The sequence below is a fragment of the Hirsutella rhossiliensis genome, assembly GCF_020360975.1.
Source record: "Hirsutella rhossiliensis strain HR02 chromosome Unknown scaffold00016, whole genome shotgun sequence".
In the NCBI taxonomy this organism is placed as follows: Eukaryota; Fungi; Ascomycota; class Sordariomycetes; order Hypocreales; family Ophiocordycipitaceae; genus Hirsutella; species Hirsutella rhossiliensis.
The window spans coordinates 1096557-1117636 of NW_025408682.1; the positions used below are offsets into that span (position 1 = coordinate 1096557).

The following is a 21080-nucleotide window of genomic DNA, read 5'->3' on the forward strand; positions in this document are numbered from 1 at the left end:
AAAGACGGGTTTGTTTAGTGCAGGTAGCTGAAGGCCAATGAGAGACGGAGTAAAAAGCAAACTCCAAGGTTCACCCCATCCTGGCTTCTCACTGCGTGTGACGTAGGCAAGTTGACGCATCATTGGCAGGACGCAAAGCAAATAATGGTTGAGCCAACATACTCCTAGAGTTCTTTGCCGTCCAACTAAACCTTCGTTCCAGAGTCGTGATCTTTCGTAGTTGCCGTTTGATCGGATCCATTCACCAAGTTCAGGCGCGCTCAAGAGAATCGCGCCACTTCTTCGTTGTCTAGTAGTAGATCTTTTCCTTCCAAATAGGCGGGCGAGCGCTGTCGGTTTCCCAGTTGATCTTGTTCTTTTCATCAATAGTGGCACCCTCGTCGGTAGTGGGGGCAACCTTGCTCGTGAGCGCAACCTCTTGCTTGGATACGCCCGCCGAGTCAGCTGGAATCCAGAGCATCGGGGTCTTGCTAGTGACGGATGGTGGCAGATACGCCGTGGCCTCGATCTCGTTCGTATGAACCTGTTCGAAGCCCATGTCTTCCTCTGCCGGAACCATCGTGCGCAGTGTGGCAAGGTCGGCACAGACCCAAGGCTTGAAGAACTTCATGAGAAAGTTGCCCTTCTTCTCGACGCCGCTACCACTGCACTGAGCTTTGTTTAAAGTCGCTGGTTTGCCATTGGCACCATGTGAGCCGTCACCGACAGCTGCCTCGAGGTTGTTGACCTCGATGGTCTGCTCCTCGGTCAAAACACTGCAGGGCAATCCGTACAGTAGAGGGTCGATTTTTTTAAACATTGTGGTCTGGAAGAGAATAGTAAAAATCAATAATACGGCCATCAGGGCAGCCGGGCCAGCCGCCTTGGAGATGGAGAATAGGCCAATCATGCAAGTCTCCGCCACGTAGATGCCGGCAAACAGCTGCTTGAGAGCCCGGGGATAGATTAAACCCTGAGTATCCACGGTCGCTTCCGATACAAAGATGATATTGTAGCGGAATGCGAAATAGAATAGTGCTAGGGCAATCGTCGACCATCCAAGCACGAGGGGAGCAATGGCAGAGAAGACAAGACCTGCATGAAGCGATTAGCCATTATGGCCTAGACGCCGTCGGGAATGCAGGAGACGGCGAGATATCAAAGGTCAAACTCACTGATGCAAACGACGTTGGTGTATATTGGAAGAAGACTTCCCCACCGGACTGTGCTGAGGGCTGTCCACTTCTGATACATGGTACGGGGTGTGCCAGCAAGAAATCTGTAACTCAGATGGAAGATTAATAGGCCGAAAACTCGGGTCAGTTCGCTGACAGCCATTAATAAACCCTCTAGGATAAAGTAGGAGATATAGAAGTTGGAGGCCGACGGAAGAATCTCTCCCAGCGTCGGAAAGACGGCTGACGGATTTTGGACAACTTGAATAGTGGCCGCCACCGCCGAGCTAGAAACAGTCTGGACTATCAAGACTTGAGTCAACTCGAAGACAAAGTGGGCGTTTTGAGTGAAGAGCTCGGCCTGAGACAGTGTCGGTGCACCAGCGAGCTTGGCGCACATCCGCATGACTTCGGCCGCAGGCGACATGACAACAGTCATGAGAATGGGGGGCAGTAGACCAATGACAAAACCAAAGAGTACCTGACGATTGTCAGTTTCCATTTCAGCCGGGGCAAGTTATCGGCTCCTAAAAGGGCATGTGGGGATTTCCTTACGTCTGGGATGCTGTTAATCCATGTTAGACCAGAGAGCGACTTGAGTGTATCGGCTTGTTCAAGGATGCCAATAATAGCTACAGGAAAGGCCCAGACGATGTTAAGAGTGGCGATAAGCCCATAGACGGCATATCTACGCATGATAAGTTGCCACCAAGGAATAGACATATTCTTCCAAATAACCTCGCTAGGCTTAACACCGATGAACTTAGGGCACATGTGGAGAGCCTTGTGGTGGGTGATAGTCTGGTAGGCTGCCTCGGCGTCTGCCTGGGTGTTGAACTCGATAAAGACGGCGCCAATCTTGTCAAACTGACCCTGAGACCACTCGTTCTGGGCCTTTTCTATTTCGGGTACGAGCCTTTGAAGCTCAGCACGACCCCATTCGATGGTGTCGACCTTTTTGCCTACGAGTCCGAGAGGGCCGAGGCGGTGCGAAGGTCGCTTCTTGGCGGGCACGAATCGCGAGACAACGTTGCCCGTCTCGGCGTCGTGGTCGTGTCTGCCGGTGGTATTATCACACTTGCCGGAAGAGGCCTTTGAGTGAGCCTTATGGACCATCTTGATGAGCTTGACCTCTGCTCTCTCAAGCTTTATTGCCACCTTATCACGCTCCTCGACCATTTTATCGAGCTTATCCGTCTTACCCGTAAACCAGATATAACGAAACGACTCGTTGAATATATGACGGAGCTTAGATTCATTGAGGAAGTCGGCAGGAACAGACGTAAAGAGGACGGTGCGAGACGAGATGCGGCGGGCGTAGTGTGGAGTGAGTAGGTAGACCTGGCGTAAGTTGATATAGAAGATGCACTCGCGCATAACCATATATATAACGAAACTATAGACGGCCCAGCCGACAAAGCAATGGGCGTAGAAGCGGTTCGGGGATTTCTCAATATCGACGTTACTATACGATAAGATTTCGAGCTGCTGCGCTGTGCCCATGCCCGTGATATTAATAGGGAAGAGGATGGGCCAGCTGATGCAGATGCTGACCAAGCCGATGATCATGGCGACGCGAAGAAAGCGCAGGAAGAGGTAGGCGTCGAGGCCCTGATGGGTGAGAGCGTATGCGTCGGGGAGCTTCGAAAATGTGCCGAGCCAGCTGAACCAGCCGGCACCCAGGTCGGGACTACGTTCACTACAACGACAGGTCAGCAACAAGTTCAACCTAGTTTCGCGTTCCGTCTCGGCTTCCTTTACATGGCCCATCTTCCTGTTGACAATGCCTGTGGGAGCCAGTATCGCGACCATGGAAGTACGGGAAGAGCATGGCGACCTACTTGTGCTGAAGTGAGCCCAGGTGCGTTCTCGGGGCATAGAATCTTCGCTTGGATTTTCTAAAGATAAGGAAGAAGATCAAGTATATAGATGATACAGCCAACACGATGACGAGGCTGCTGATCATTTCTAGACAAGGCAAATTAGCAGTGGGTTCATGAAAAGAGGTGCCAATAGGCAGTGGAAGCTGACCTCGGAGAGACTGAGGCTCTGTCTTCGGATCTTGGGTCGTGGTCGAGTTTCCCACGTTCGAGTTGATCTGACTGGAAAGGGCGCCCATTGTCGCGGTCGGTCGAAACGTCGACGGCGATGGGAGGATGGAGTTGAGAGCAAAATGAGCAGTGCGCACCATCTGCTGGCCAGGGCAGGCGCAAAGATCCGGGTACCTCTGGGGCAAGACACATAGAAGAGATGGAAATTCAAGAGGATGGAATGAGCGGGTAGGAACGTGGTGAAACGAACAGGCGGCCTTTGGATATATCAAGGGCTAGCGGTAGGTGTTAGGGCGCCAGTCAATAGGAACTACGATGGGAAGTATGGGGCGGGCAGTTCAATGCTGGCCGCAAAGCTGGACGGTAAGTCTATCGTAATGGTGGGCGCTTCAGCCGCTAAGGGGCAGGGGAAAGGGCGCCTCTCCATGACGGCATAGAGCAGAGTGGCTGAGTGGGAGGGAGGGTCAAGGGCCTTGGGTTCTAGAGCCCGGGAGAAAGCCTGACTATAGAACGGCCCGAGGCAAACAGATGGGATAGTGGCTTTGTCCGTCTGTGGTGGCCCTAATAATAGTAGTGCATCACTCACTCGGACGTCTGCTGCATGTCTCTGAATCCCTGCGTGGTAGATGACCTCGCTGGACATTCCTGCCGAATCATTGATCACAAGCTCATCCAGACGCGGCAGGACTGACTGGATTTGGGGCTGCTCGACCAATCAGTAGCCGCCGAGACCGACCTTGCCGGCTAGATTGCATCCCCTACTCGATCGCCCCGTTCAGCTGGGCGAGGACACTGAGGCAGTGCGAGATTTGGGTGGCTGATTTGCCGTGCTGCTTTTTGCTGCGTGCCGTGCTAAGTGTCCTTGCAGACTTCCAAATTTGTATCCGTACCGTGACTTGAGTTACAGATATCATTGGCTAATGTCATGGCAATGAGCCTCAGCCTTGACTGGCAAGCTTTCCTCTTCTTCCTCTTCCAAAACCGGAGCGTGTTGTCTCAGCATCTTTGCCAGGAGATGCCATTGGCGTAATAGACGATGTTCAAGCTCATAATGCATATTGAACTTCAACTCACGCATGCTTAGCGCGAGGTCTGCGCGAGCCGAGCAACAACGGCATTGTCCATGAACTGTACTTGAATACAAAACAACACTCATCAATACTTCCTCTACCTGTCGGCATCTGCACGCCTATACGTTACATATATGGTAGACATCGATTTACACAGGCTTGATGTGGCCTGACGCCATGGCCAAGGGCACGTCCACAAAGGTGGTTGAAGAGTGCTACGCTAGGTAAGCTTGCTCGCTATTAGATCGTCGAGGATGAGGCCACGGGGAGGGCCCGCCAAGCGACAGCGCGCTGAGGAGACGGTCGCAGAGTGCGAGGCCGGGTTCGAGGCCGCGAACATGGAGCGCCTTCTGCGAGGTGGCGAAGAAATATGCTTCTTTTATACGTTAACGCTCTCCGATTTCTCACGGCTTCTTCTCCACAAGTCTTGGGTAGTTGTCTTTCATCCAACACAGCCCCTTGGCTGAGACCTAGTGAGAGGGCGTAGATACCTCTTGCATCATAAAGCCAAGGCCTATCTGGTTGAGCCTAACCCGTGGGAATATCCCACTCGAGCTTGTCCTTCAACATGGTCGTCTCTTCGTCGTGCCTGTGACTCCTTTATCTAGTCTCCAAAGTCTTCTTATGAGGAGCACAAGCCCGACCAAACAGAGGGTGAAGAACAATAGGGCAATACTTTAATCGTTGATCTCTAAAGAACTCCTCCAGCAGGCTGTAGTTATCCCCTCATCGTTATATAACTCCTGCTACGTGTCGCGGTCCCCACTTTGGTTTCGGATGGTGCAATTCAAGTCTGGTGCGGTCCGAGATGTCGTCATTCTTTAGCATCCCTTAAAAACACTACGCCGTTGCCTGGGAAGGGATTTGGTCAAGCGATCTGCACGCATTTGAGCCGCTGGAACCCATCGGACTTCCATCCTCTTTTCCTGGCACTCCTGGCGTAACCAATGCTGATGAATATCAATATGCCGTAGACTTGTTGACAGTTTCGTTGATGTCTCGCTGAGAAGCCAAACCGTCTCTGCGCTATCACACTCGATGAGCAACGGATCTTGAATCTGTCGGTCCAGCGCCCTAAGCAGTCGGCATGCAAAGATAACTTCTTTGGCAGCTTCTGATGGAGCTAAGAGCTCGGCTTCTGTGCTCGAAGCTGCGACGGTAGCTTGCTTTGAAGCTCCCCAGGTAATAGGTCCGCCGAATAAGAGCATGCAGTAGGCCTGTGAACTCTTTCTGTCGAAGGCGTTATCCGCAAATGCGACATCGCTTGTGTATAGTAATGCTTCTGCGGTCCTTGCCCTACCTAGTCTAACTCTGTACGACCGGTTTTTATCGAGGTACAAGATAACCCTATTAGCTGCTTGATGATGCGTTTGATCCGGACTCTGATTGTGCCGGGCCAGCCTAGAAGTTGCAACGGCCACATCCAATCGCGTAGAAACAGCCGCAAATAGAATAGAGCCAATATTCTGCTGATATAGCTTTCTAGATCACCTGTCTGCTTGGACAAAGCTGGAAAGGGATCATGTTCTGGCATGCGCGTCTCTGGAAGCTTGGAATCAGGTCTGATATCGTGGAATTTATCAGACATCCCAGCAAGCAGTACTAATTGATAAGGCATTTACTGATGACCGGTTGATTGAAGCCTATATTACTGATGCTGCTTGACTGCGTTATCAGTAAATGCCAAGACATAACGTAGTTGTACTTTCCGCCTGTATAGATGACTCTTCCTACTCATTCCTGGCCAAAGTAACTATGGTGATTGCCATGCGTGCCCAACCACTTTACTTTAGACGTCGCGTTACTGACGCCGTGTGGCTGATTAATTGCTATTACTATTACCCATTGCAAAGTACACGCATTTCGCGGAGAAGGTCATTCTTGTTCCAACTTCCAGGGCACTCCGTCATCTTGATAAGCTTTGCGCCTAGACGTTCATGTCAAATGTAATAAATGGTACGCCGAGCACCATGGAAGACACGTTCAGCCTTGTCCGACATGGGCGCAATCGGAAGTACATTCATGGCCATTTTATGCAGCCGCGGGTATTTCATTCGTTGCTGCCCTTTGGTCCACCACGCAAGAGGGCTGACCGCACGATATTGCGTGGGTAACTGTTGATGAACTTCTCCAACCCAATCCTCACCTTCGTCAGTCTCTGTGATGCATTGTTGATCAGGTCAACTCAACGCAACTGAGGCGCTTATTAAATTGTGCAGTTGCATCTTTAACGCTAGAATGAGGATAACTTAACATGATGGCTTTAATAAGTTTAAATATAATAGACTCACTATTTAACTATTTCCATTCATATCCACTACTCTACTTTTCAGCAAGATTATTTGATTTCAAAACAACTACAGCTTATATTTCAATATGAAAACTGAGGCATTCACTATTGCATTTGCTTTGACGGCCGGTAGCCTTGCTACGACTGCTAACGACTTTGTACCCCAAGCCGGAAAATGGAAATTCGGCCTGCTACACGGATGATAAGGGTGACAACGGCCGGGTTTTCCCTCAACGATTCCCCTCTGACAAAAGTCTAACCCCGAAGAAATGCGTGGAACAATGCCAGCAGCTTGGCTATACGACCGCCGGCTTGGAAGATAGCAGTGGGTGTTTCCGCGGCCACCCTCTCGCGAACTCGAAGAGCATCAACGCGCGGGCTCGCTGCTAGTCCGCGGTACATTTTCCATGCCGGCCAGAAGTACTTAGATGACTAGGGAGAGGGAGCCTGGACCCCAATGAGATTTTGCGACAGTGTCCCACAAACGCGTTGCTAAGAAAGCAAAGTACAGCTACACTCAACGCCGCAGACTACCGAAAACCAGAGAAACGGCTACAGCAGGATCGCGAATGCTTTTTACGCTCCTTATCTCCCCTAGTCATTGGTATCTAATCAGATTGATCAAAGGTGTCTCAGGGTGGGGAAAGTGATCTGTCGCCTGGGGCTTATTAGGTGTGGTAGACGATGACGAAATTGTTTTCATCTTTCTGTCTATTGTGATTGCTATCGTAGTAGAAAGTCACGGGAACGAAGACCTGTGTAGATGCTGTAGAGAAGACTGACCGCCCTACCAAGTTCGTACAAATTAGTTTATAATTATATAGTATACGGCAAAACTATGGGATGATCGAGGGGACGTAGTTGGACAAGATTCTTGATATATGATTTTAGGATGTAACGACCTCAAGGAGGCTAATGGGGATGGCGATTCGGGTTGGGCATGTAGTTAGGGTAGCTTGAGACTGAAATAATGACGTGAAACTTCAAGCATAGGCGGTCAAACTACCAAAGCTGTTGGTCATTTGCCACGCCTCTACTTTTGTTGATGCTATATCATTAGTGCCTCCCGCCGATACTCTCGTCGGCTCATAATCAGGCGTTCTGCACCCATCATGGTAGATTTGGAGAGAGATACCTGAATGGTTCAACAATCCAACTTCTTCCACTTTCAAGAGACTATCCATGTCGTGGACTTTAGTTATGAGGACTGTCGAGGGACCCTCGTTGTGACGGCCCCCTTATACCGTACGCCCGTCGGCCCCGGCGCCAGAGCGGAGCCCGGCGAGAGCCGCTAGTCGCAGGGCTCTAGTAGCTCTAGCCACGCAGACTTTCCTCCGAGTAGGCGTAGACAGCGGTTTCAGGCCGGAAGAGCTACATGAATCCTTTGCGTGATGGGCAATTCGCGCATCGTACAGACTGAGACCATAGGGCGGCTCTCCGGTGATAAAGAAGCGAGGAAAAGACACTGAGAAACAATCAGGCAACGTCTGCCGATCGGTCCTCTGTCACAGCATCGCCTTGTGCACGAGGTAGCATGAGTCATTGCACACGTTGGGCCGAGTACGGTCATAATATTATAGGCCGAGACGGCAGAAGGCAGCGGGGCTGTTGCCTTGGGTGGCACCACTGTATCCAAACTTTTGGCTAGATGGCTCGTCGATAGTGTAGTGCGGAGAACCCCAGACTACCTAGGTACGAAGAGTATTTGGTAGCTCACGTACGTATCCCCAAGGTAACTTTTGCAATGGACCAAGATGAAAGGCTCAGGCGACTCTTTACGTGTGACGGCGCCAGGCAACCTCACAACGCAGGCAGAAGCAGGTTGCTGGCAGTTAGTTAGTGGCATATACGTCGACGACGACGTATCTAGAGTTGATTCGACAAGGCCGGGCAGTCGCGACAGCAGCTGGATGTATAAAAATTGGTACAGTAAACAGGGAAACCCACACTCGAAACAGAGTTGGCACCGGCTGCACGCTAGCCGGGCGTTTACGGGCGGGCAGAGGAAAACATGCGTCTGCCTTCGGGCTACAAGACATGATTGGAGACGAGTCTGGACGGAGAAATTGTATGTCCTGGGGAGGCGGCTTGTTTCCCGAGGAGAAGTGCGTGTAAACGCGACGTGATCGACGAGGATGGAGGATAAACGATTTCCGATGCTATACCATCGGGGGGAGCAAGCATGAGGAATGTGTACCGCGGGCCCTTAAAGTTTTGGAACACGGACCGAATAGATGGCATGAACCATTTCGCTGCTAGACCCTCGATTGTCCCCGCACTCGGACGAGGTGTCAAACGGGCCTGAAGGACACGAGGGACCGGACATGGAACATGGAGGGACCGAGGCGCGGGAATATTGCTGCTATTTCTGGCGGAACGCGCGGTTCAGAGTCCCGGCGAAAACCTGGCGGCGCATTCCGCCTCAAGTATTGCAAGTGAATCATCTGACCGAGGACGAAAACAGGCGCACAGATACTATCTCTCGGTTCTTTGTTGTTTGCTTGGAGTCCATCGAGGAACGGACAAGATACTTGTTCCTGCTGGTCTCGGTTTGCGCGCGGGAAGTAGCGCCAGGTACCACGCCAAGAGGCTGACGGGCGCAAGCGCATCAATGTCTCGTCCCTGCGTGTAGGAGGGACATGAAAGCCATGTACAGAAGAGACTTGCATTCCCGTCATGCAAACTTGAAGTGCAAGGCGACGTCGTGGCTGCATTGAGGCGCTGGTCCAGGTACCTCCCAGTAGGTCAGGTAGGTAGGTACCTGGGTACTTGACATGAGCCGCTTATCTAAGAGTATACGACGGCTACGAAGCACCTACCAGGTACCTAGTACTGTTCAGCACACTCATGCTCTGGGTGAAACACCACTTGTGTGTACCTACAGTACCTCTGCCTCGAGGCAAAAGAAGGCGTGCGCGTCCCACCCAAAGTTGATTGGCTCACGATAGGCGTCATCGCTTCTCCACCCACACCCCCTTGCAGCTAAGGAGGCGATGCCAGAAGCAATCTCATGCTACGCCACAAGCCTGTAGTGCGCTGTACCTGATGCGTACAGCTGCACAGCACGTGTACTGGGCGGGTACCTTGCCTACCGTATCTACAAGTACAGTGCACGGGTATCCCTGCGTACCCTCCCTGCTAGGCCTCCATCCTCTGGCGCCCATCACACACAGCAGCGCGATCTCGGACTCCCTCCCCCTCTCTCTCCATCCGCCTCCCTTTCGCCCCTTCCGTTGCGTGCAACTCGAATACCTCCACCAAACATCGCCCGTTATCCTCCCGAATTTTTCCCCCTTCCTCCTTTTCCACTCCATTTTCTCACTCGCAGTTCTCATTCTCGCGCATCCTGTTCGCTGCGCGTGCTCGCTCTCTGTCGCCCGACAAGACAAATGATTCGAGGCTTTCGCTAGCACTCGATCCATCATCACCCTTTCCCCCTCTCTCTTGGCTGGCCCCTTGTCGCCAGCAGCTCCCCAGGAGCCACATCATCACGCTCCCGACCCCAGCCTGCCAGTTTACGTCAGCACTCGGGCCTCGACCCACTCATCACAACCTCACCCCTCGGCATCCAACACGCCTCATGTTTGCATTTCTCAGGTCCGACTCCCGGGGAAGCGAGCAATCGTCCTTGACAGCACACACCGTCACCCTCCCTGACGCGGCGCCCCCAGCGTCCATCGACAACTCACCCGCCACCCCGCGCATCGCCTTGGCTTCCAAGAGATGCCGCGACTGCCCGGACGGCCCGGACGGGCTTCTGGACGCCTTCGCCCCCATCAAGCGGGCGAGGCTTGAGCCACAAACTTCGTGTCAAGTCCCCCCACCGGCTGCCGACTTCGATGCATTCTCCACTCACCTGGACGACGCCCGAGACATCATCCGCCATCAGTTCGGCCTCGAGGTACTGCTCAAGCACAGCGAACTGAGGCTGATCAATCAGGAGCTGGCCAAGTGTCAGGTCGCCCTCGAGCAGCTGCGGCGCTGCCACCTGATCCCATATCCCTCGACCTGCCCAACCCCTCATCAGATGCTCGACATCAGCTCCGGCAAAGGCCCTGCACTGGCGAATCCGTCGGGCGAGCCTATTCCGCGTTGGGCACCGCCGTTTGGCGTCGTCGAGGGCCCTTACGCTCGTCATTATGCCAAGTGGCTCATTCCGGACCCTTCCTTCGACCGAGCACAGCCCCAAGAAAACTTCTTGCCCTCACACTCTCGCGCGCGTGGCTCCGTCAGCGAAGGCCGAACGACACGAAACAGCTTTGCAGAGCCGTCCCCAGCTTCGAAGGGCCGCAGGAGCACTGCTGGTCAAAAGCTGCAGGCCCTGTCGAGTGGCTACCCGCAAGCAAAGGATAAGGCTGGCCCGTGTATCCTCAAGCGAGCTGACGGTAAAACCGTCAAGCTCGTCTGCCTCGATTGTAATCGTGAAAACTTCTCAAGCACCCAGGGCTTTATCAACCACTGCCGGATAGCCCACAGGCGCGATTTCAAGAGCCACGAAGAGGCCGCAGTGCAGAGCGGACATGCCATTGACGTCGCCGACGCTGGCCCTGCCGTCGCAGATGAGAAACCGCCGGCTCACTCGGCTAGCTCGGCCAGCTCTGCCCTGGTCCACCCGCTTGCCCGCCACGACATGACGGAACAGCAAGCATACGCTGCTCTTAGCTCTCGAATCAGCGCGTCTCTAAAGCTATATCACGCGGGTAAGCTGCCTGGCGTCGATCGCATACCTTCAGCTCGTGATGCCCAGGGACCCTTGGGCACAGGTCGCTTGTCGGCCGGTGGGATCGATGACGCACCAGAGACTCCCCATTTGTCTCGCTTGATGCAAGCTCGAAACTTCACCGGCAGTCTCCGCGAATTGGTTGTCGATGCCAAGACGAAGGTGTCGCTGGAAGCAATGACGCCAGACGACGAGTCGGACGACGCCGAGTCTCCCACGTGCGCCCTGGGCGTTGCCAGAGGAGCCCCCCAGGCTCGAATGCCTGTTGTCATGCGCGTACCGGCAAGGAGCGGCAAGTCTCCGGCGCCGACGGTCATACCCGGCGGCCGTCCAGCGAGCAGCAAAGGACGTCTTCGAGATATGCCCCTGGTTTCTCCAGCTGGTGGCGTCGTGATGTCCAAGCATGCGCCCAACGCTGTGTCGTCTGATGAGGAAATGGACATGGACGAGGCCAACCTCAGCCCAAACACCTTGATCAGCAACAACGCGCCTTCCCTTGTTAGTGACGACGGAGAGTATGACGACTCGGACGAAGGCTCGTCCGTCTCTGGCGCGAGCGACCACTTAGACGGCACGCCCATGTCCGACGTGGCCGAAATCACCCTAGACGATGACCATGAGCCACGAGCGCTGCGCCGTGGATCCAGCGGTGTTCCCGGCCCCGTGAAACTGCGAAGAGATGACGCCAAGCATGTCACCCTTGTGAGCCCCGTGAAGAACAATACCAAGCAAAGAAGACCTCGTCGGGTCTAAAAGTGCCGCGAGAAAGCTTGTTTTTTGGTGGTTTCTACTTCTCTGCACATATTCGCCTCAGCGACCACTGTCGCAGTCGATAGAATGGCGGGCTGGTTGGATTCACTGTTACTACTTGTTTGAGCACATGATGTGGAGCATTCCATACTCGAGTCCAGTCCTCGCGCTTAACCCCATTTTGTTTCTCCAAGAAAGCGAAGAAGAAGAAAGACTGGGCGCAGCAATGGCGCTGCGTGACAGACGGGTCGACCGGAGTTTTATGTCAGGAAATGGCAGAGACGATAGGCATCCAGGACTCTGGGAGGACTCTGGGAGGCGGGGCTTGCAAGATCTTGTCCCATTGGCGGGGAGGAGTAGAGACGACGCTGGGCTCGGAGGCTGCAATGGGTGGCAGTTCCCGGCCTGGTGGTGCGTCGGTTTTGGGACCATGCTGAGCAATTCAGAAAGGCTAGGTGGTGTACTTGGTACATAGAAAAAGAGATATAAAATGTCGACCTAAATACAAGCGCTTGACCCGTTTACCGTTGCAAGACGAGCCCGTCTCTGAAGAAAATGTTCCGGACTGTGAAGGAGTACCTACACAGCACCCAGCATCCAGGGATTGACGGCACATGCTAGGCCTTGCAGCATTTGACATGAAGTGATTAAATATTAAGTAGCTACCCATGCAAAGACTCCCAAACACGCCGTCCATGTCCGAGTCTGTTGAAATTACAGGAGGGCAGCAACAAGGCCGGCAGCGGCCATGAGCAGACCACCGGCGTTGGCGGACCGGGCCTCGGCGGCGCCGGTGCTAGCGGACCGGGAGGCCGAGGTGGCGGAGGCCGAGGCGGCCTCGGTCAGGGTGGCCGAGTCGGTGGTGGTGACAGCACTGCTGGTGGACCGGGAGGCGCGCGAGGCCGCCGTCTTTGAGGCGAGGGCCCTACTGCCATAGATGGAGGCGTTTTGGCAGAAATTTGTGACTTGGCTATGGGCGTCGGGGGCACGGATGTCGTCGGGGCAATTGTTGTAGCAGCTGGTAATGCCTTGTTAGTCTTTGCTTCTGTCTTTATGCGATGGATATTGAGGCTTGAGTAGATATGGAGGGGAGAAACCCACGTGGCCACAGCTTCATAGGCAGCGCATAAACAATCGTAGTCGGTAGTTTTACATTCTTGGACCTGCCGGAGAAGGGAACATCATGTTAGCCAAGAAACCGGTGGGGGAGAGTGAACAGGAGTTGATGCCTTTGCCGTCTCGCTCCTCAGGCAGCTGGTGACGATATAGTCGGCCTTGCACGCTTGGTCCTTGGCCGAGACGCCGGCAGCAACGAGGAGGGTTAAGGGGACGAGGAATTTCATCGTTCCTTTCTTTCTGGCTCGGACCGGGGGAGGATGATGTGGATATGGATATTTCCTGAGAGAGAGAGAGAGTGTGTGTGTGTGTGAGGGAGGGACAGAGGGAGAGAGATGGATGAATGAGGACGGTAGTCGGAGACGGGGAGAGGAAGGGGGGAAGGCAGCGGTTATATTACACGGCGGGTGTCCATTGACCGGGGCAACGGGGAGGAAGAAGCAAAGATTGGGAGCAGAGGACATGGACATGGCCCAGGCCTGAGGAGTGCACGGCTGGGGGGTGGGGGAACTACAGTAGCAATAGACGGAGAGAGATACGGGTACTCCGTACAGGGGCTCGTATCCTGCACGAAAAGCATGTACTGTAAATACAGTATGTCCTACACGAGGCGGTACATGCAATGCCAAGTCTGAGTGAAAAACGTGACACCTGCTTGCTTCTTCTTTGGGCTGCGGAGAGGTGTCTCGACCATGCCTCTCTTCCTCGCCTCCAGCCCCTGCTTGCACAAGGCTGGTGTCGTGTAACGGGGCAACGGCGACGTCGACTCGGGGCGGCCGGTTTGTTTTCGAGGGCGAGCCCGTGCTGGAAGGCTCGGCACAAGCCTGCATATGCATGTGTCCCGTACAAGTTTTGTAAATTCGTAGACACACAAACACAGTACTCGGTAATGTGCCGCGCAAAGCAGGGGTCCATGGAACCGACGTTGCTACGGCGGCATGCAATGCAGCAACACTACTGTAATAAACAAGAAGCTGGACCGGCATGTTTCGATTGTCTTGTTTTTTCCATGTGCCTAATACTCGGGGAGATTGGCGCCGCCTTGCCAGGGCGAGACAGCGGGAAATGGCCATGTCTTGGAGGGTGCCGTGTGAGTGGTGCCAGCGCAGGGTCGTGGTTTTTTATTATTATTTCGCCTACCCTTGCGAGGCTACCCCGTACTTTTCTTCTCCTTGCTCACGTTGACCGGAGCTTTTTTTCATTTCTTTTCTGGGGGTGGAGTGGAGCGTTGGTTCATCAACTCCAGACAATGATTGATGGCGGACGTCCACGCAAGGATCACGACGTAGATGTGGCTACATGCCCCATTCTGACATCAAAGAGGTGGGTACTTTACTTCTCACCAAGTTTATCGGCAAGAATAAGTAGATCTACTCATTCTCTACTTGGCAGACACATGGCCCTAAGTATCTGCTCTTCCTCTTCAGCATAAGCAGCTCGAAGGCCAATTATTAGCACGACGACCGAGCTGAGTAGGCACAGAACATGTTCTGAACAGAAGTTAGTATATCTACTACGGCTGGTTAATGCGTAGGAGTACCCCTTTTTTCAGATATAGACAATCACTACATATTTACAGCCACCAGGATCACAAAGCGGATGCACTCCCGGATGCTTTACTGTTATTACACAGTCTTCACAGATGTGCATATATATATGGCCAGGCAGTCATATAAGGCCGGGTGCCGTCTCGGGTAAGGCTGTTTCGTCGTGCATATTGCGCGTTCCGCCAGGCAGAAGCAGATGGGCGAGCGTTGGCTTGGACAATTTGAGGGCACGTATGTATAACATGACGAGTAATACTAGGATACTAGGTAGGTACTTGATAACTCATGCGTGAAGCCGGTCCATGTCTTCAAAATAACAGCGCGAAGAATGGCGGCTGCAGCGACGTCACTCTAACCCGCTCCGCCCCGCCCCGCCGCTGCCCCTCCTCGTCGGCCACTCTCCCCTCGCCCTCCAACGTCGTCGTCGGTCCGTCTCAAACAGACAATCCGCAAACGCACCGCCATGGCCACGCCGTCGATCCAAAACTGCCGCATCCTCGCCGCAGCGCCCACCACCGCACGCGGCCAGCCCACCCAGCTCTCGGCTGACTCCAAGGGCCAGCGGATAGCCTACGCGGTGAGCCTGTTGGTTGCGCCCTGCGTCTCTCGGGGCAATTGTTTGCTGACCGGCGCTCCCTCTCTTCCTCCAGTCTGGCAAGTCCATCTTTGTCCGCTCAATCGACAACCCGGCCGACTGCAAAGAGTACACAGGCCACAACGCTCCCACGACCGTCGCCCGATTTGCCCCCAATGGCCTCAAGGTAGCAAGCGGTGATGCCAGCGGCGTCCTCCGCGTCTGGGAGCCCGAGAGCATCGAAAGCACCAGAGGCGAATACGCCATCATCTCGGGGCGCCTCAACGACATTGCCTGGGACGGAGAGTCGCAGCGTGTCATCGCTGTCGGCGACGGCAAGGAGCACTTTGGCCGCTGCATCACCGCCGACAGCGGCAACTCGGTGGGCGAAATCATCGGGCACTCAAAGGCTGTCAATGCCGTGGCCATGAAAGCCCAGCGCCCCTTTCGCGCCGCCACTGTCGGCGACGATGGAAACATGGTCTTTTACCACGGCGCCCCCTACAAATTCAACGACAAGAGCACCCTCCACAGAGGCTTCGTCCTCGGAGCCGCCTACTCGCCCGACGGCAACACCCTCGTCACCGTCGGCGCCGATAAGCGGATAGAGCTTTACGATGGCAAGACGGGCCAGCCGACGGCCCAAGTCGGCGAGGGCGAGCACACGGGCAGCATCTTTTCCGTCTCGTGGTCGCACGACGGTAGGAGCTTCGCCACGGCCAGCGCCGACCAGACTGTCAAGCTGTGGGACGCCGAGGCGCGCACCCTCATCCAGACCTGGAAGTTTGGCGACGGCGTCAGCGTCCGTGACCAGCAGGTCGGCGTCGTCGTCCCTCACGGTCGGAGTGACGGCCTGATCATCAGCGTGAACCTCGACGGCGAGCTTACATATCTGACCCAAGGAAAGCCCGAACCCGTCAGGATCGTCAAAGGACATGATAAAGGCATTACGGCCATGACCGCGTCCTCTGATGGCCAAGGCCGCGTCGTGTGGACCGGAAGCTTCGATGGTCGGGTTTGCTGCTGGGATGTCGACTCTGGACTCGCCACCGTCGTTGACGGCGAGCCCCACAAGAACCAGGTCGCGCAGCTCACGGCGCAATCGGGCAAGGTCTACAGTGCTAGCTGGGACGATACGGTCAAGGTTGCCGACGAGTCCGCCAAGACGTTTCTGGGCCAGGCCGTTAAGCTGTCCTCGCAGCCAAAGGGCGCAAGCGCGTTAGACGGCATCCTCTACGTCACCACCGTCTCCGGCGTCGCAGCCTATGCCGACGGCAAGCTGCTGAAAGAGACCGCCTTTGGCAGCGCCCCGGAAGCCATTGCGACCTCTGGCTCCTTTGTGGCTGTCGGAGCAGACCAGAACTCGGTGCGTATTTACAGGGCTGATTCCAGCGGGAACCTGGACCAAGTCAAGTCCATACCGAACCCCACCGGGGCCATCTCCGCCCTTGCCTTCTCCAAGGATGGCTCGCACCTTGCTGCGGGCAACGGCGCCGGCAAGATTTATGTGTACAATACGGGCACATGGGACCTCGTTGCGGACCGCTGGTCGGCACACACGGCTCGCGTCACCTGCATATCCTGGGACGACAGCGGCGCCTACGCAGCCAGCGGGAGCCTCGACACCAACGTCTTTGTCTGGTGCCTGGAAAAGAAGAACCAAGGAAAGCGGATCAAGGCTGCCAACGCGCACAAGGACGGCGTCAGCGGCATCTGCTGGGTCCAGGGAGGCAGGCTCGCTAGTGCCGGAGTGGACGCGACAGTCAAGATCTGGGAGGCGCGAAACTTGCCGTGAGACTTTCGTTGACTTGGCATCGAGCTTGAACGTCAGTCTGCTCACATTCGGAGGCCTTGGGGAACCTCGAGTTTTGCAATGGCAACGAAGAACGCGCGAAACGACACGTCGAAATCTGCTGGTCGGTATCACGATAGTCTAAAGCACGTCCGTAGATCCTGGTCGAAACAAGTCCTCCGCCTCTCCCAGCAGTCCCAAACCCGAAGTTTGATGGTACAAATTGTGTTCCATTGGAAAGGTGACAAACTGTGTTCCATTGGAAAGGTGACCCAGGGCCAAAGCCTCAGTCGTGTGACATCTGCGCCTTCTGCTCTCTCGTGACTTCGTCTGGCCGTATGTCCCATAGGCGCAGAGCTTCTCCCTGCCGAGGGTCGGTTGCGTTTGCCCGCCAGCTGGCCTCTTTGTTTTCAGCGAGGAGCTCGGCCTTGAGCACTGCTTCCTGAAGACTCTCACGGCTGCGCGGCGCCAGGATTCAGCCGCGCACTTGCTGGGGTTAAATACGGCGACAGGGTGGAGAGACATACCTAGCTTCGGCCATTGTCGCATAGCCCTCGGTGGCCAGAAGGCGGGCCATCTGTGTCTGGTGGTCGTCGAGCAGCTCCGTGTTGGGCACAACGACGAGGGGGACACCGAGCTTCCACGCGTCCAGGATGGTTCCGGTACCTGCAGCAGCGGTGGCACGGGGCTTGGTCAATACCACTACTACTTTTTCTCTGTTCAGGACGACGAGGACAAAGCGGCATGCTTCACGCCAACCCGTCGAGGCCAGACATGCCTGCGTGAGAGATGACGAGTCCCTGGATGCGGAACCGGTCCTGGCCCTTGCAGCGCATCATCTCATCGCTCATCAAATTGGCCTTGACGTCAAAGACATCGACGGAGAAGTCATCCCGGCCCTCATCCTCCCGCAGCAGCTCCGAGAGCCTGGCGCTGGCCCAAGAGACGTCGGGCCCGCACTGGACGTGCAGCGTGGTGAAGGCGCGGGATCGGAGAAAGGCCCAGAAGGCCGGGTCGAGGACTTGCTGGGTGAGGGCGCGGAATCCGACGGTGGCGCCGACGGTTACGAGGCAGTGCCGCTCGGGAGGGTCCGAGGGAGGTGTCATGGTTGGAGGAGGCCTCGAGGTGTATTGATGGAGCTCATTGAGAGTGGGCGATGAAGGTGAGCAGAGGTTCCGATACGTACCTTTTTGCGGAGAGTGGGGAAACTTCGGCAGCGTTTGGAAATTTGCCATTAGCTCGCGACAGCGACGACTTGAATTTTGAACTCCATACCCCTCGCCCGCCCTTCCAGCTCTTCGCGGCCGCTGCCACTCCGATCGACCGGCATGGCCTCGGCAACCAACGCCGCGAGACTATGCCTTTCGGCTTGTCGACGGGCGCCCCAACTACAATCACTGCGCCGGCGCCCTGGACCTCAGGCCGTCGCGGCCAGACAGTTGTCTACGTCTTGGGCACGATGGGCCGACGACGAAAAGCCCAAGAGGAACAAGGATGAAGCCGAAGACGAGACGCACCAGACGCTTGAACTCAAAATGATGAACAAGTCGTTTGCCGAGAGCGTCAGCACCGAAGGTCTTCAGCAGCTCGACGAGCTGGCCAAGAGCAACGGCCACAGCTCGATTGACCAATATTTGGAGTCGTTCTTCCGGGACAACTACCAATTGGCGTCGGAGGACAGGACACTGCTCGAGGATCTGAACAAGGTTGACGCCGGAGAAAGACCCAACCCGTCGTCTTTTTGGTTCGACGACGAGGACCCGGAGACCAACACGAATGAGCACGACGAGTTCAACGAAGACGACATTACCTCCATGGCGCACGGAAAGCTGGACGAGGTGCGGGAGATGAGGCACTACGCAAGGCTGGCCGTCTGGGAGATGCCACTTCTTTCCAGTCAGTTGCTCCACGCCTGGCCTGTCACGCACAGGAAGAGCTAACCAGAGCACGTCACTCTAGAACTCGCCAAGCCCTTTGTACCGCCTACCGACAGCCAGGTTCTGCGATGGCGATACACGACGTACATGGGCGAAGCCCACCCGGCGGAGAAGAAGGTTGTGGTGCAGTTTGCGCCCGACGACCTCAAGCTCACGCCGGTGCAGACGGACAAGCTCAAGAAGCTGGCGGGTCCGCGGTACAACCCCGAGACGGAGTTTGTCAAGATGAGCTGCGAGAGCTTCGAGCACCAGGCACAGAACAAGCGGTACCTGTCCAAGCTGGTCGACGACCTGATTGCGGCGGCCAAGGACCCGGCCGACACGTTCGAGGACGTGCCCCTGGACCTGCGGCACCACCCGATCAAGAAGCAGCCCAAGTTCCCCAAGGAGTGGCGGCTCACGGAGGAGAGACGACTGCAGCTCGAAGAGCACCGGCGCGGGATTGCCGGCGCCGAGTCGGCGAGGGCTGAGCAGGGGCTGCTGGTTAGTGGCCAGCAGGTCATCAACGAGTACTTGGTGCAGAAGATGGTCGAGGAGCAGGAGGAGCGGACAAAGCTACAAGCGGCCGAGATGGCCACTGTACCCAGGTTCCCGAGGTCGTCGGGGCCGGCGAGCAGGGCGCGGAGATGAGACGGGCTGGATGCCTGCCGGCGGCGAGTCTATGTATGATTGTTGTGTGGCGCAAACCGAGTGGAAAGGGTGACTGGGGCTTCTCCTGCATGGCGATGAGCAAGATGGCCCGGTTTGTGTGTACGATTCAGAGCCGGGAGCGCAACTATGAATACTCGCCGATGGTAGTGAGCATTGGGGGGCAACCCATGCGATATCGTGACCGTCACAGCAGCATCTGAGGTGAACTGGAGAGATTATGTTATGGCCTGGGGAGCCTGTGACGGGTCCGACGAGGGTGGAGTGGACGGATTCCGTACATACATGTTACAAGTTGTAGGTGTACCGGTGCAAAGATATCTCCCAACAGTTCCAGTTGCAGGAACCCGCCGTGTGTACCACCACTTGGTATAGGAAAACACGATTAATAAATAGTGTGGCAACTCCGTCGCAGCCGTGAATTTGTCAGTTTTTTTTTCAAGCTAGCTTTTGTGCAATAAAGGGTTAATAATTTTTTTTTATAACCGCTACGAAGCGCGAAGCTTCGCACTTCTGAATTTTTTTTTCTACATATACCGTAAAGATTTTTTTTTACAGTCGTATAAAAGCTGAAAGTAATCTTAATTTGTGAGAAGCTTCTACACGACCTGCCTGCCTGACCAGGCATGGGAAGGACGGCTTTGCGGCGACTGATGCATAGACTTCTCGCCCTTGTTTGGTAAAAAGGGTACAAGCAACCCCCGCAGCACAGGCCAGTAGTCCTCCAGAGCCCATTTCCTCAGACGCTGGAGTGCGTGAATCAACTGGTAAATGCCTTGCACACTCCCCGTCGACCCCAGATTCAGCTCTGTCCAAATCACGGTTTGAGAATTCTCTCGTGTCGTAATCACTAGCTCCCAACTATGTCCTTGAACGAGGATGCAAGGCAGAAATTCAGGCGTCGTCTTCTCGGGTTGTTCTAATCGAGCCGGGGCCAGCCCGCTCAACTCGTCGAGAAAGTTCCAATGGGCTGCCTGCCAGACGCCAAGCTGTAGCGCTGCGCTATCCCAGCCCTGACCGGTCATTTTAGTCTCGATGCTAAGGGCAATGGGACGTTCGCGTAGTGGGTAGTAGCCTGTGTGGTTGATCGAGTCCTCTTGGAGACTTCCTCGTGCAAACTCGACGGCAGGACGTATGTCGGAACATGCGTCGTGAGAAAGGTTGAAGTAGATGCAAAATTCGACTTTTTTAGATGGGGATAATGGCGGTAGATATCTGTGTATAATGGATGCAGATGGACTGGAGCGCAAGTTAACCATGACACATCTGCAAGAGAAGACGGTACGCAGTAACTTGCCATGGGAGACAGTCGACGAACTCGGAGAATGGCTCAGAGGCTGGCGGATGGAGGGCCAAGTACAGTAATCGAGAGTGCACCAATATGTTCCATGATGATTCGGCATGGAGATTCTCGTGACACTCCCTCGCGAT

General features: G+C 55.0%; 6 protein-coding genes across 6 annotated transcripts; 3 read left to right on the forward strand and 3 right to left on the reverse strand.

Annotated features, from left to right (window-relative positions):
* Window positions 1–289: 289 nt before the first annotated feature.
* HRG_10640 (calcium-dependent channel, putative phosphate domain-containing protein) lies at window positions 290–3273 on the reverse strand (the record flags this gene model as incomplete). The annotated part of the gene is made up of 5 exons (XM_044869110.1): window positions 290–1074; window positions 1155–1635; window positions 1710–2853; window positions 2996–3122; window positions 3186–3273. 5 exons carry the CDS (start codon window positions 3271–3273, stop codon window positions 290–292), a joined length of 2625 nt encoding a protein of 874 aa, XP_044715852.1.
* A 6872-nt stretch (window positions 3274–10145) lies between these two features.
* Window positions 10146–12038, forward strand: HRG_10641 (Spindle poly body spacer protein; the record flags this gene model as incomplete). Its single annotated transcript, XM_044869111.1, has 2 exons — window positions 10146–11265; window positions 11329–12038. The coding sequence occupies 2 exons, from the start codon at window positions 10146–10148 to the stop codon at window positions 12036–12038; spliced, it is 1830 nt and encodes a 609-aa protein (XP_044715853.1).
* Window positions 12039–12749: 711 nt separating this feature from the next.
* Window positions 12750–13378, reverse strand: HRG_10642 (uncharacterized protein; the record flags this gene model as incomplete). Its single annotated transcript, XM_044869112.1, has 3 exons — window positions 12750–13053; window positions 13137–13198; window positions 13265–13378. 3 exons carry the CDS (start codon window positions 13376–13378, stop codon window positions 12750–12752), a joined length of 480 nt encoding a protein of 159 aa, XP_044715854.1.
* Window positions 13379–15161: 1783 nt separating this feature from the next.
* Window positions 15162–17067, forward strand: HRG_10643 (anaphase-promoting complex subunit 4 WD40 domain-containing protein; the record flags this gene model as incomplete). The annotated part of the gene is made up of 2 exons (XM_044869113.1): window positions 15162–15275; window positions 15349–17067. The coding sequence occupies 2 exons, from the start codon at window positions 15162–15164 to the stop codon at window positions 17065–17067; spliced, it is 1833 nt and encodes a 610-aa protein (XP_044715855.1).
* Window positions 17068–17350: 283 nt separating this feature from the next.
* HRG_10644 (UDP-N-acetylglucosamine transferase subunit alg13) lies at window positions 17351–18170 on the reverse strand (the record flags this gene model as incomplete). Its single annotated transcript, XM_044869114.1, has 3 exons — window positions 17351–17522; window positions 17592–17730; window positions 17843–18170. 3 exons carry the CDS (start codon window positions 18168–18170, stop codon window positions 17351–17353), a joined length of 639 nt encoding a protein of 212 aa, XP_044715856.1.
* Window positions 18171–18599: 429 nt separating this feature from the next.
* Window positions 18600–19631, forward strand: HRG_10645 (mitochondrial ribosomal subunit protein; the record flags this gene model as incomplete). Its single annotated transcript, XM_044869115.1, has 2 exons — window positions 18600–18960; window positions 19024–19631. The coding sequence occupies 2 exons, from the start codon at window positions 18600–18602 to the stop codon at window positions 19629–19631; spliced, it is 969 nt and encodes a 322-aa protein (XP_044715857.1).
* Window positions 19632–21080: the final 1449 nt, after the last annotated feature.